Genomic DNA, 14144 nt, shown 5'->3' with positions numbered 1-14144 from the left:
CGAGTTCTGGATGTTGCACAGGACGGAACCTGGTCCCCGCCCTGGACTGGCTGCCGGGAGCCTGCGGCATCCTCGTTTGTGTCGGGCTGACACTTCTTGCCTGTCTCTCCCTATCATCATCCTTCTTCCCAAGGAACAAGACAAGTAGTTTTCTGCAGCCGATCAAGCTTCTAGTGCTGAGAAAGCAGGAGCGATGGCTGCTAATGTCTAAGCGGTGCCGCACGCAGCCCTTCGGCTCGGCAGGAGCAGCCAAGCGGAAGCCTGGGATGTCGGGGTGCAAGAGAAAAGAAAAGGGGAGCCGGGGATGGGGATGGAGCAGTCATACTCTGCCACAGCCGGTGCGCTTCCCGGCTCAGACTGCATGTGGGGCATCACACCCGGGACAGGCGGGGCTGAGCAGCCCCAGCCCGGCAGTGAAATTTAATTCATGCGTCACTTTAAAGCTTTTCCCTCCTACTTACCGGCGGCACCGCGGCGGCCGATGGCTGCTCCTCCTGCCCTTGCCGAGGACAGAAGCGACTGCTACCGTGGGGCGGCCCCGCCGCGCTCCCCCCGTGGGCTGATGGTTCGGGCAGCGCCGTTCTGGCACCGGGCTGGGGCATCCCGGGAACCGGCCGTGACCCTCGCAGCCCCGAGCCCCGGCTGCCGCTCCCGGGCGAGGGCTGCTCACACCATTCTGGTGCTGGTTCCCGGTCCCGGGCGGAGGTTGCGCGGCTGCGGGAGGCGCCGCTTCCGACCCAGGGAGGTGCCCCCGGCTCCACACCGCTGCTTCGAGCGGTCCAGGGCTAGCTGCGGGGCAGAGCGGGGCAGGGCCAGGCAGGACAGCGGGACCGGGGACGGGACGATCGCACCGGCACCGGGGCCGGGCAGGGCAGGACTCGGCGGGCAGCGGGACCGCCCCAGCCCCGTGGCAGCCCGGTCCAGGGAGGAAGGGCTCTGCGCGGCGGTACCTCCGGCCCGGCCCGGGGGAGGCACCGGCCGCCGAGCGGCCGCGGGGGCTCCAGGAGGCGCTGACGTCAGGCGGCCCCTTAAATAGCGACGCAGCCGCCGCTGCCCCGGCACTTCCCGCGGAGGCAGCGCGGAGCCGCCGCCGCCCGATCGCGGGGATGGCCGCGGCGGGGCGGCGGGCGCAGGGGGGCCGGGGCGGGCGCAGCCCCCTCGGGCGGCCCGGCCGCGCCGCCGCGTAGCCGCGGGAGATGCCGGAGCGGCCGCGCCGGGGCCGGGGCGCCGGGCCGGGGCCCGCCGTGCCCGGCGGCGCGGCCCCATGGAGCCATGGCGCGTAGGGCGCCGAGCGGGTGGGCCCCGGCCGTGGCTCCGGCTCCGTCCCGGCGGCTGGCAGGGAGGGTCCTCGTCCTCTTCACGCTGTCGCTGTCCTGCTCGTACCTCTGCTACAGCCTCCTGTGCTGCTGCGGCAGCCCCGCCGTGCCCCGCGCCCGTTGCCCGCCCGCCCGCGCCGCCGCCGCCAAGAAACTTCTGCAGCAGTCGCGGCCGTGCGGGCGGCCGCCCCCCGCCCCGCCGGCCGGCAGCGCCCCGGGGCCGGCCCGCCCGGGAACCAAGCGCCTGCCGCGGGCCATCGTGGTGGGCGTCAAGAAGGGCGGCACCCGCGCCGTGCTGGAGTTCATCCGGGTGCACCCCGAGGTGCGCGCGCTGGGCACCGAGCCCCACTTCTTCGACAGGAACTACCACCGCGGGCTGGAGTGGTACAGGTGAGGGCGGGGGGCTGCGGGACCGGCCCCCGCCCGCCCCGGGCACCCCTCGTCCCCGGCCGCCGGCCACCCCCCCGTCCCAGAACATCCCCGTCCCTACACACCGCGGGCACCCGCTGCTCGCCTCTGTCCCCTCTCCTCTCCCGGCGCTCTCGCTCTCAGTGCGGACTCGGGTCCGCGTTCCTCGGTCAATCGATGGAGCCGGCGGGGCGGGAGCGGCCGGAGCGGTACGGCGGGCGGGCGGGCGGCGGAGGCTGTCGCCCGGCGCACTCAGGGAGTTTTCCTTAATCTCCTCTTGCTGTAGTGCTGAGCGGGTCGCGGCTCGGTCCTTCCCGTTCACCGGAGCCCTCGGCTGCAGCCCCCCGAGCCCCAGCCCTGCCGCTAGGCAGCCAGGAGCCGGGACGATGCCAGGTTTTCCATCCCGTCTGAGGAAACATTTGCCTGGGTGAAGGGTTCTCCAAAACGTGTGAGTGCCCGTGCACGGGATGCACGGCTGTCCTCCCGCACCCCTGCTCGGTGCACCCCGGCACGATTCTCCTACCGGGCTTGATCGCTGGCTCCGTGAGCAGAACAGTCCCTGTCCTCTGCCATCCCACCTCTCTGAACTCCAGTAACTGTGGATCTATATGGAATCTCTAATAATTTGTAGAGGTCAGCGAGTGTGTCTCCAGCAGGAGATGGTGGGATTTTAATTTCCGTGAGGGCTTTTGTGAGGTGCTCTGAGAGAGGCAGCAAGTTCTGCTGTTAAGCGGGTGACAGCGCCCATGGGCTCAGTGGTGCTGCCAGCGGTTCACCCCCTACTCCCTGCGGTTCCCACCCAGTGTACCCACGGGTGTTTGCTGTGCTGTTGTAGAGTGCTGGGTGCATTCGGGCAAGGCCGTGGGGCTTCTGCTGGGCATCAGCATCGGGAAGCAGAGGAGGGCTTGGCCTGACCCCGGGTGCCTGTAGCTCACGGCAGGGGAAAGGACTCTGTCATTGCCAGTGTGTCAGAGCATCATGGCGGGTGGTGGGGGCAGCCCGTGGGGCCACACTGAGCTCACTTGCCCTCCATCTTGACAGCGATTTCCTAGCAGAGATGTCCCCGGTTCCAAAGCAGGTCAGTGCTCAGTGGCAAGCAGGTGGGAAGTCAGCGTGACATGGGGCTTGTGCCTTGGGAGGCAGCTCAGGCACTGCATGGAGAGAACTGCAGCACTGCTGCCCTGTGTCCTACTGGGGTCACAGTGGACCCTGCAGCCAGGAATGTTCAGATCCTTTTCTGCCAGTACTGGTGGCAGGTGACAGAAGAGCCAAAACAGGTACAGGTGAAGCTCACTGAAGCCATTTCCTTCTCGTGAGGCTGTCCTGCAGCATGTCCAATTCCTCCTGCTCTTCAGAGAGTAGCTATAGCAATATCCTTTGCCTGCTCTTGCCTCTTGGGAGGTCTGTGACATTCCCGCACCCTCCCCCCAGTATCAGGCACTGTCACCCATCCTGCATCCCTAAAAGCCAGCAGCTGTGAGCAGCCCTGCAGCACAGGCGTGTGAGGACAGTGCTTTCTCTGAAGGACACCCAGAGTGGCAGGATAGGTGATGGAGCAGAATATGGGTTCTGGCTGAGCCCCTCACTCAGAGGGGAGCTGCATGGGCTCAACACCTAGCTGGAAAGCAACCCCCCCAAATCCTGAGCTGGGGTCCTTCCCTGCATCCTTGTGTCTGCGACTGATCTGTGCTGTTTGTTTCCCCTGCGTGCTGTCAGTGTGGGAAATGTGGGGTGGGAGCCTCATGGGCATTGCAGGACCAAACCTGTGACACTACTCCCAAACAAGGTTTGGGACACAGAGCCTGCCCTGAATGAAGGAACAGACCCCGCCTGGGGCATGTAAGGGCACCTGTGGACACCAGGAGTGGTGCTGGTCCAGGAGGCAGGAGCTGTGTCCCCTCTCCTCACACTGTGGCACTGAGGGGCTGCAGCAGTTCCAGCCAAGCAGACAACCTCCCACCCTGAGCCATAGTTTAGCCTGGGATTCTCCATGTGAAGGGACTCAGCTGTGACCAGGAGGGGTGCAGCCTGTGGCAGTGGAGAGAGCAGCTGTGGAGCAAGGTGGGGGCAGCAGTGGGAGCATGGCCAGGTGAGCAGTGTGCTGCCCCGGGGCTCTGTGTCTGGATCGATAGAGAGATCATGCTGGAGCAGCAGAGCCTCCAAATTAGTTCAGCTAAAACAATTAAATGACACTTCCTTGGGTTTATTGCCTTTTTTTTTTTTAGCTTGACAAATGTGCCAAAACTTAAGCGCAGAGGCTGCTAAAGTATAAAACGTGGAATTGATTTTCTTCCTTGCAAGTGGAGCAATTAAATGTGGAGCAGGTCTAACCCACAGCACGATAAGCTCCTGTCGCTCTGCCAAGAGCCCGGGGAGCAGGAGAGCAGGGTCGTGCCAGTGGCTACAGCCCAGGAAGGACAGAGGTGAGGCTAGGGGCAGCAGATGTGGGGGCTGTGAGGGATTGCAAGGGGCTTGCCAGGACCTCAGATTGGGGGGCTGCACCTGGCCTGGCTGAGGCTCTCTTCCAGCTGCTGGCTGGGGAGAGCAGGTGCTGCCGTGCTTGCAGAATGCTGTGGTGGAGGGTGGTGTCTGCAGGCAGCCCGGAGCACAGACCCCTTGGAAAGGCGAAGGTAAAGGCATTCCCTGATGTGAGTAGAGACTCTGCCTGCAGGAGCCCCTGGCTGCTGAGTGCCAAGTCAGCTCTGTCCTTTACTTGTGCCCCAGTGGGGAGCCAAGTGGAGACACCAAGTTGGACTTCAGTGCAGTGGCAAGTAGCGTGAGAACTGAGCCCCTGTGATGCTCCAGAAACATTGGTTACTGTTTTCTCATGTTTTCCCCTGCCTTGGCATTTGTCTGACGCAGAGATGGCAGACCTAGTGGGAGGGGAGACCTCCTGATCTGCCTGTCCTTGCCTCTCCAAATGTCATGCTTGCTCACAGCTGCTCTCATGGTGCCTCCTATCTCAGCTCCTGCCATGGCCTGTGGCAGCCCCAGCTGCCCTGTGTGTGGGGGGATGACACACTGGGCAGAGCCAGACCCCTGGGCTCCCCCCATGTGGGACCACTATCCAGGAGCTGCCCACTTGCTGGCTCCAGACCCAGAGCCCCCGTGCTGTTTACAGTTCCCATCAGTCTCTAATCCACCTCATTGGCTACAGACACACTACAGGAAAGATATTTTTAGCAAGGTCCGTTTTAAGACAACTGAAACCAAACAGCAGCTACTGGGAAATATTGATTCATTACCAATCCTGCACTAAATGTTCAATATTGAGCTTTTTCCTGCTGCAAGTAGTGTGGGCCAATAACCTTCAATATTTTCCAGAACACAGGGAAGATGGTGTCATTTAAATTGCCGTTAACTTTGAGTAGTGATTCTAATTGCAGCATCTCGGGGTGCAGTTTTCCTCCTTAGGATTCCTGAGTGATCCTGTCAGATGCTCCAGTGTTATTTTCACAGAGAGGGGCTTTTCCTTGTGGCTGCAGCAGCAGGCTGAGCCTGGCTCCCACCCATCCTGCTGGCTGCCATAGCTGAGCCCAGCGGAGGCGTTGGCACAGGGCAGAGCCCATCTGGTTCTGCACGGCCTCACCTGAATCCCCTGATCCCAGGGGTAGCACCTGGGCCAAGTTTGGCTTCCCCACGTACTGCTGCGACAGGTCCCTGGAGCACCAGCACTGCTGGAGTTCTGCCCCCTGCCCCTCATCCGTGCCTTGCCTCTGGTTTTGGGGTTGGCTTTGGGGTGCTTCAGGCACTGCGGCAGCACAAGGAAGGCCGCAGCCCAGGGGAGCAGCCCTGCCAGTGGGAGCATCGCTGTGTCCCCGCATTCCTGGGCCTGTGGGAGGGCAAGAGAGGAGCCGGCAGAGCCGCTGCCGCCCCCGGCTAAGTGCTCCCGGCTAATGGCCAGGCTGGCGCACACACAAATGGGAGCCCATTAGGCTTTGCCCGGCGACATGTTTGTGGGCTTTACTGACAGTGCATTTGGGTAAAGTTAATTAGTGAGAAGAGAGGAAAGCAGCAGCTTCAAGGATGCTTTGAAATTTCCTTGACTTCAGAGAGTGCCCTGGCTCTGGGGAATGGGCATGGAACCCGTGGCAGAGACTGTTGCATGAGGCACTGCCCGGGCAGAGTTCCCTGGGCACTGCCATGCCCGCGCTGCCTGTGGACAGCAGTCCTGCCTGTCCTGTCCCCAGGGTGGGCCAGGTGCTGCCACGACCCTCACTCAGGCCAGGAGAGCTTCCCTCTCTGAGGAGCTGGGAGAGACGCTGGAGATAGGCTCATGTGGGTTGCCTAGCCTTCGGCACTAAAGATGTGTATTCTAGCTCTGTTTCCTTCACCTTGTTTGTAAGTGCTGCAGTTTATTCTCACCTTTGCTTGGGAAGCACCAAATCCAGCTGGTGACATGGCACACCACGGGCTTGGCTGCCCTATGAGGCTGGCGAGAAAAGGACACCAGGCCCTGGTGACGCTGGGTGTCCATGGTGGGGCCAGGCCCTGCCTGCAGTGTGTGCCCAGAGATGGCTGGGGCCAGGAGCAAGAGCCAGAGCTGTCTCAGAGGGCCTCTGAGTGACACTGAGTCTCCAGGACCTATTAGCATGTCGGTGAGGTTTTTGCTTGGTTGCACTGTCCATTTTCATTCACCTGGCACAGGGGGGTCACCAAGTGGCCACCGCGACTCTGACACAGGCTGTTAACTTGGGAATTGCTGCAGCAGCTGGGGCACATGTGGTGGTTTTAAAAACAAGTATTCAGTTTTGAAGTTTCACCTTTGGAAGGAGTTGCCTTGGAAATGGGAAAGGGGGAAGACTCCAGCCTGTCTCCATTAGCAGAGAGCAGTACCCAGCAGGGCTGAGAGCTGGGCTCTGTGCAAGCTGTGCAGGAAGCCCTCATCTCCTGCTTCTTCCCAGCTCCACTGCTCTCAGAGCAGACCTTGGCCTTTGCCAGACCCTCCATCAGTGCCGAGTGGTTATTAAGGAAGGTGAGGGTCACACATAGGTGTGTGTCTGTGAAGGGCAATGGCAGTGTGCCCTTTGAAAAAGAATCTCTTGACTTAAAGGACACTGCAAATCTCTGGAGCATTTAAGTGATTAAAAATGAATCAGCAACAAAGTTAATTACTGTGTTCGCTCTGCTTTTATGCATGGAAATGTCCCTCATTAGCCGTCTGCAAGCACTGGTGTAAATTCTTTGAACATAAACATTTATTAAAGGGAGCTGCTCCATCATTAAATCCTGGCTGCTGTAGTGCAGGGTGGTGGCAGCGGGGCCATGGGGCCCAGCCAGCTGCTGCCAGGGCCTTGGGCCCTTGGGTGCGGTTGTAGCTGTGGGCATGGTGCTGTCCCTGCAGGCTGGGGGATGCAGCCGGTCTGTCCTGCTTGGCATGGCAGCACCCTGACAGTGACGGGCTGTAGAGCAGTGCTGGGGAATCCCCTCCCTCCCCTCAGCCCCTTGCAGTCCTTGGCAGGATGGTGCAGCCCTCAGCCAGGGCATCGCTGTGTCCTCAATGACCCCTGTGATATCTCTCAGCCAGAGCTTTTTATCTTTGTCACACCTCGGTTTCTCACGTGTTTAACCCAGTTTTGCTTAAACTTCCCGAAGCTACCAGAAGTAGCTTTGCTGGAGCTTTCATCCACCACTGCCACCCACTGTCCTGCTGAGCAGAGGGTGCCAGGCAAGAGCTGATGGTGCTGTCAGTTGTGTGTGCACCCGTGGCACAGCATAGCATGGCACGGCATGGCACAGTCCTGCTGGGAGCTGAGGCCAGTGCTGACCCCTGTGCTTCCTGTGCTCATCTCCCAACACGTCAAGCTGCAGCTGGAGACACGCTCACAGCCCACCCTTCCCTGCTGGTGACATCAGCTGGGAGAGGGAAAGCGCAGAGCCCTCACCACAGGAGCTGGCACTTGGGATTTTTTTGCCAAATTAAACAGTTTGTTTTTGTGCTGCTGAGCAGATGGAGCCCAGGATTGCACACGCCAACCTGTGCACACAACGGGCTGCAGCAGGCAGGGACTGACCCGGGGCTGTGATGGGATTATCAGTGGGTGCTGCTCTCCCCACTCTTACCTGCAATATCTCAATTGTTTGATGAGATTTTGTACAAATTCCTCCCTGGGAGAGTGTTTCACGCATGTTCGACATCAAAGCACCACAGCCAGTGAGGGAGCGCATGTTTCTTTAATGTGGGAGTGTTGTAGGGGCTGCAGGGTGCCCAAAGGCAGATTATAACAAAATTAATAATTCAGGGCTTGGAAAGGTGCTGGTGAGGAGTTAACTCCTTCAGGGCAGGTCGCTGCCTTCATGCTGCCACAGCCAGGTCAGGCTCTGCCTTGCTGCCGCCCAAGACCTCTGGGGTTGTGGGGGCTGTGCTGGCTCCCAGGGACCGCAGGGCACAGCTGGGCCACATCAGGCTGTACCCACACATGTCCCCGTGTCACTAACATGGGCAAATGCAACCTCTAATCTGGGCTGAAGGGAGTGTTAACGCCCATATCAAATGATATGAAAGGGCTTTAAGAACTGGGCAACTCTAGTGCAAGTAATCTCTAGTTCAGAAGGAATATTAATGCTGTACCTGCAGCCAGAGCAATGTGCTGAGTGAGTGCCCCAGCCATCCTCCCCCCACCACTGTCACTCGTACATCACTGTCCCCATGCTGGCAGCAGCTGGCTCAGCGCATACCAGGAGCCAGTGCCAAGGCCAGCTGGGGACATCAGCAGAGCCACAGGACATGTCCATGGAGCAGCAGGAGCAGCTCCTGGTTGAGTCCTGGCCACGCAGCTGCATGGCACTGTGGGCCAGCACCAAGAGCCTTCACACCTACACATGCAAGCCTGGGCCTTAAAGCTGTGTGACATACTATTTGTATGCAAATAACCCTGTGAATGCAGAAGTCCAAAAATATTATTTTAAAGTCGGGTGTAATTAGGTTTGCCATGCATTTCCCTGCTCCTGCAGCCCTGGGGATCCTGCTGTTAGTGGGAAAATGAATGCCTAGATGACATCTCTCCCCCTTGCATGGCTTCACTGGTGATTTATTTATCTGCTTGTGCTGTGTTTTGTTGTCTCAGCAGTCTCTGTTGCTCAGAAGCAGCAAACACTGGGAGTCCATTTAAAAAAAACAACTCTTGTCTCATTTCAGTAATTTACTATGCAGAGGTTTTGTGTTTTTCATAATGGATTAGAACCTGTAATTTTGTATTTTGAATGCATGGACCTAATAACTCACGTAATGAAAGTCTAACAGGCTTGAGGATGCGCCATTAATGAAACAGCAGTTTTATGATTCTCCACAATATATTGTAATAGTGCATCACTTACAGAGCTGTCCAGTGCTGATTTATGATGAAACTTGTTTGTGATGTGGAGATAGAGCCATGTGCCTGCACTGAATTAGCACCTCCTGACAGTCATTAAACAATGAGAATCGTAATCGGGATTTATGGGGTTTGAAGCAGAGCAGTGGGAAAGGCCAATTAAGCGCCATCCATGCTCAGGTACCTCAGTGAACCAGGCCTGCTAATTTATGCTGACTAATTAGTTTGTTTTCTCTCAAATTTGGGAGCTGGTCAAGAGCACATGAGGGTGCGTGGGCTGGTGCCCTCGGTATGTGCTGCCACTCCCTGCCATGTCCTGGGTCTTCCATCTCTGTCCTCCTGTCACACAGGGTGTTGTGGGCTGCCGTTGGATCTCCTCCCAGTTAGGTCTTTCATCAGCCCAGAGCTGCTGGCCATGGGCCATGTTTTAGGGATGCTGGAGGTGCCAGGTCTCAGTCACTGCACTGACGCAGCCTCGGAAGCCCCCGCGTTGTGGTGCCGGCACGGCCGTGGTGGCTGTGCCAGGTTTATCACATGGATAACAGGGATGCCGTCAGGAATGGCTGCAGAGAGGGATGGTGTGTTTGCTTTCTGTCACTGCTGCTGGCCTGAAACTCGCTGGAGTACCCAGGGCTCCAAGGCTGGTGAAATGACTGCAGTACCAGTGCCAGCCCCTGTGCAGGGCGAGCACCCACTGCGGGGCCCAGCCAGGCAGACAGAGCCTGGGGATGTGCATTGTGGGGGGCTCACAGGGAGCTCCACCAGCTGAATTTGGGCTGTGCCTGCTCACACTGCAGCAGCTGCTAGTGCCACAGGTGCTGGTGCCACAGGGTGCTGCTGAGGTGTGGGTGCAGCAGAAATGTGCTGGCCTCATCCTGGCTGCCAGCACTCCCTGCCCGCTCCAGCCAGGCATTCCCTACCTGCTCCCTGCCTGCTCCCCACCTGCTCCCTGCCTGCTCCAGCCAGGGGACCTACAGTGCCATGAATCTGACTGCAGTGGATTTGATAGTTTACTCTAGTAATACAAGACCAATTTATAAATCTTTCCATCCCATTAGTTTTTATTTGATTTGGATGTTCAGATGTCAAAGCAAATGATTTAATTAGTGTTAAGCTGGGCTGCAGGGATGCTGTATTTCCCCCAGTCTGGTGCTCCTTGCCTGGCCCGCAGCCCAGCTCCCAGTGCCAGAAACAGATGGGTGTACCCAGGAGCGCATTTGGAGCTCTTGGGCCTGCTCAAGCCCTGGTGGGGTGGGTGATAGCCTGGTGGGCATGAGCACCACATCCCTGGGCAGCCCCTTGCCCTAGCTCCCACTGGCAGAGTGGCACAGCCCCCTGGACCCTGTTCATTACTCCCCATGGCTCTTTGTGATGGTGATGTGGCACAGCCATCACATTCCTACATCCTGGCACTGGACACACACTTGCTACTCTGTGTGTGGGGCTTCCGGTACCCCTGTCCTCTGCCCAGGCTGTCCCCTGGGACTGGGATGGACCTGGAAGTCATCTGTGGCCAGGGTCCTCCACTGTGCTGCTGGAGAGGTCTGTGCCTGCTTTGTTCCACTGGAGGGGACATGTCACCAGCCCCATGGTGCAGTCACTACCTCCTGGTACCTGTCCCGGCTCCTTCCTTACCATCACCTTCTGCTTTGCTTGCAGGAGCCTGATGCCACGAACACTTGACAGCCAGATCACAGTGGAGAAGACCCCCAGCTACTTTGTCACCAAGGAGGCCCCGCGGCGGATCTTCAACATGTCCCGGGACACGAAGCTGATCGTGGTGGTGCGCAACCCCGTCACCCGCGCCATCTCGGACTACACGCAGACCCTCTCCAAGAAGCCGGACATCCCCACCTTCGAGGGGCTGACCTTTCGCAACCGCAGCCTGGGGCTGGTGGACACCTCCTGGAACGCCATCCGCATCGGGATGTACGCTGTTCACCTGGAGAGCTGGCTCCAGTACTTCCCTCTCTCACAGATTCACTTTGTCAGTGGGGAGAAGCTGATCACGGACCCAGCAGGGGAGATGGGCAAAGTCCAGGACTTCCTGGGCATCAAACGGGTTATCACAGACAAGCACTTCTACTTCAACAAGACAAAAGGCTTTCCATGCCTGAAGAAGTCAGAGAGCAGCGGCTTGCCTCGCTGCCTTGGCAAGTCTAAGGGCAGGACTCATGTGCAGATAGACCCCGAGGTGATCGAGCAGCTTCGGGACTTTTATAGACCTTATAATATCAAATTCTATGAAACAGTTGGGCAGGACTTCAGGTGGGAATAAGTGTCCGGGAGAGGAGGTGCAGTGACATGAAGCTGCAGTCTTCTGTGAGGGGGGCCCAAGGGGCTGGAGCCAGGACTCCCCTCAGCCCATCCTGTCCAGAATTGCAAGCAGAGGCAGGCAAGGAGTTTCCCTGTTCCTTAGGAGTCTGCAGTGCTCCAGAGTGAACCAAGATAAGGAAGACTCAGAGTCCTGCTGCAGCCACCAAGCTAAGGGATGAGTGCTCAGCAGCACTGCCTATCCCAGCAGGTCAGCAGTGACGTGGCTTCCTCTGTGGGGTCCTGTTTGCTTTTAGCACCACATGGTCCCCAGGGCCACAGTGATGGCCCTGTCCTGCAGCCTGTGTTCAGGTTGCTCTGAAGCACATCCCTCTGTGTCCCAAAGCAGATGGGTGCTCCTGGACAGTGGCAGTGGGACTGTCCCTGCCAAGCCATGTCCTGGGCAGGCAGAGCTCCAGCCACTCCACTTTGTCACTTGCTCACCATGTGTACCGATAAGGACAGTGAGATGTATCTGCTTGACAAAGAAGTCTATGGAAAATGTTGTACTGATATTTTGTCCTGTGAATAAAGCACAGAATCCTGCTGTTACGGGTACTTTAGTGGCACTTGTTTCCTTGTTCAGCATGTGATCCCTTCATGTAAATAAAGTGGCTTCCACCAGTCCGTATGCATGGGCTGTTCTTAGGACAGGGCTGGGCAGCCCCAGGCAGAGCTGGGGGGCCATGGGGAGCCCCCACACCCGTGGGCAGGCGAGGGAGCGGGCAGGGGCTTGGGCAGGACAGGGGGTCAGCTGGACATGACCAAGGGGACATGTGGCACAGCCCTGCCTGGGGCTCCTCAGGCTCATACTCTGGCACGGGACTGGGGATGTCTTGGAATGATGCACAGTGGCTGTGTGGGGATGCTACACACCATGGACCAGTTTGCAAGGCCTTACTGTGAATGATTAGTAACCAGTGAGCTCTAATAGGGAAAAATTGTAGTTAATTAGTGGACACCTAAGAGAGCCATATCTGCACCTTTGCCACTGCCAGCCACAGCAGTGCGGGGACCCAAAGGCAGTTATGGGCAGGTAGAGGGAGAGACAGGAATTAACAGCCATTGACAGGAAAATGGGATATTTGCTTGTATGATTTTTCCTTTAAAGGAGAAAAACACTCACAGTGAGACTCACAAATCCCAGCCTCGCAGTAGAAAAGCTATTTCCAATCCACTCCAAGGAGGCAGAAGGTGCCAGGTTAGATTGATCCTCCTGACAATACTGTATTAGTGGGAAATTAGAGCTGGAGCCTGAGGAAACTGCTGCGATATCAAACAATTACTTTACATTTGTCCTTACAAATGGAGGGAGCAGAAATGTGCTTAAATCAAGTATTAGCTTTCCAAAGGGTGAGCAAATGAGGGCTCAGGAAGGGCTGCACTGAAAATGCAGAGCACATTAGGAGCTCTGAAAAATGGCTTTAAAAGCCCCAAGCAGGCAATCTGCATGCCGAGGAGGCAGGGGAGGGGTTTGATGAGGATGGAAGGGTTTGGTGAGGACATGGAGTGCTGCTGGTTTGGTAACCTGGTGCTGAGTAGAGGGGCTGCCAGAGGGAGCCCCCTGCTCGTCCAGCCTGGGTTCTCCCCACCCAGGGGACAGGGGACAGAGCCTGTGCTCTCAGGGCTGTCACGCAACTGTTCCCAGCCATCCCTGGCGCAGCACATCCCGCAGCCCTGGCTGCCCCCACAGCATGGCCACTGCCGTTGTGTGCACCGTGTTTTGATGGGTTCACTCAGGCCTGAACCCCAGAGAGCAGCTGTTTAATATTTATCATCTCATAAATAGTTAAACGTAATGAATGTGATTTAAGTGGTCCCTGATCCCACTCGCGCTGAAGAGCTCTTGAGATGGGCAGGGCCAAGGGAATCCTTCACTGGCCCGTTCACATCACCGGCAAGTGCCCTGCCCAGGAAGAGCAGAGCCGCTGGAACATCCACGGGACTCACAGCACCACTCCTGCTTAGCAGCAGCCTCTCCTCCCAAAATGGCCCCCTCCCCACTGGGACCATCCCAGGACCTCCCAGTCAAGGACCTTATCTTTGACATAGTGCCCCCATTAGTTATTCACCCTGCCCGTCTCTTGATGAGGAGACCCTGACCCAGGTGGGAGCTGCCCTGGGAGCACCATGACTCCGGTGTCTCCCCATGCGTATTTCCAGGTGCACAAGTAGTATTGTTTATCCCTCTGACCAAGGCAGGATCACAGTGCTGTGAGCATCGAGAAAATTTGATTAACTTCTTATTACGTTAATCTGATTCAATTTCACTGCTGGCTTCATGTTTACTGGCAGCAGGCAGAGCCCTGGGAGTGACTGTGGGGGACTCCCAGCCCTGTCCCCCCACTGCGATGCTCAGCAGTGTGCTCCTAACACACCTCCTTCCGCACACACAGAGCAGGCAGCAAATAAATGCGATCATTAACAGAAACCTCCAACCCCTCGGAGATGATGGATGCTCAGGAGCAGCTGGGATTCAGATACGTTCAAGTAGGTCAAGTTTCTTCCTGTTATTTCATCAGGCTGCAGCAAGGAACAGGTACACGGGGCCGGTTGGACTCAGGGCTCTGTCACTGTTGCCCTGTACAGCTCGATGGGTACAGCTCGATGGGTACAGCTGGATGTCACCCAGTGATGCCAGGACCCGCCTGCCTGGGCAGCACAGAGACACAGAGGGGCTGTCCCTGGTACCAGCTCTGTGCCCATGGTGACCCCGGCACTGCAGGCTCCCCTCCACAACACAGCTCACCAACAGGCTCTGGGGGCTGCGCCCCACTGCCAGCCCTCCCCTTCT

The 14144-nt window shown here is 58.0% G+C and overlaps 1 protein-coding gene across 1 annotated transcript; it reads left to right on the top strand.

The window, feature by feature from the left end:
- Nucleotides 1-1272: 1272 nt before the first annotated feature.
- On the top strand, nt 1273-11762 carry HS3ST2 (heparan sulfate-glucosamine 3-sulfotransferase 2; the record flags this gene model as incomplete). The annotated part of the gene is made up of 2 exons (XM_082291961.1): nt 1273-1706; nt 10697-11762. The coding sequence occupies 2 exons, from the start codon at nt 1273-1275 to the stop codon at nt 11313-11315; spliced, it is 1053 nt and encodes a 350-aa protein (XP_082148087.1). The 3' UTR covers nt 11316-11762.
- Between the last annotated feature and the right edge of the window lie 2382 nt (nt 11763-14144).

Source organism: Coloeus monedula (assembly GCF_965178545.1).
Source record: "Coloeus monedula genome assembly, chromosome: 16".
Lineage (NCBI taxonomy): Eukaryota > Metazoa > Chordata > Aves > Passeriformes > Corvidae > Coloeus > Coloeus monedula.
Note: the sequence above shows the minus strand (reverse complement) of the source record. Positions and strands in the feature narration are given on the sequence as shown.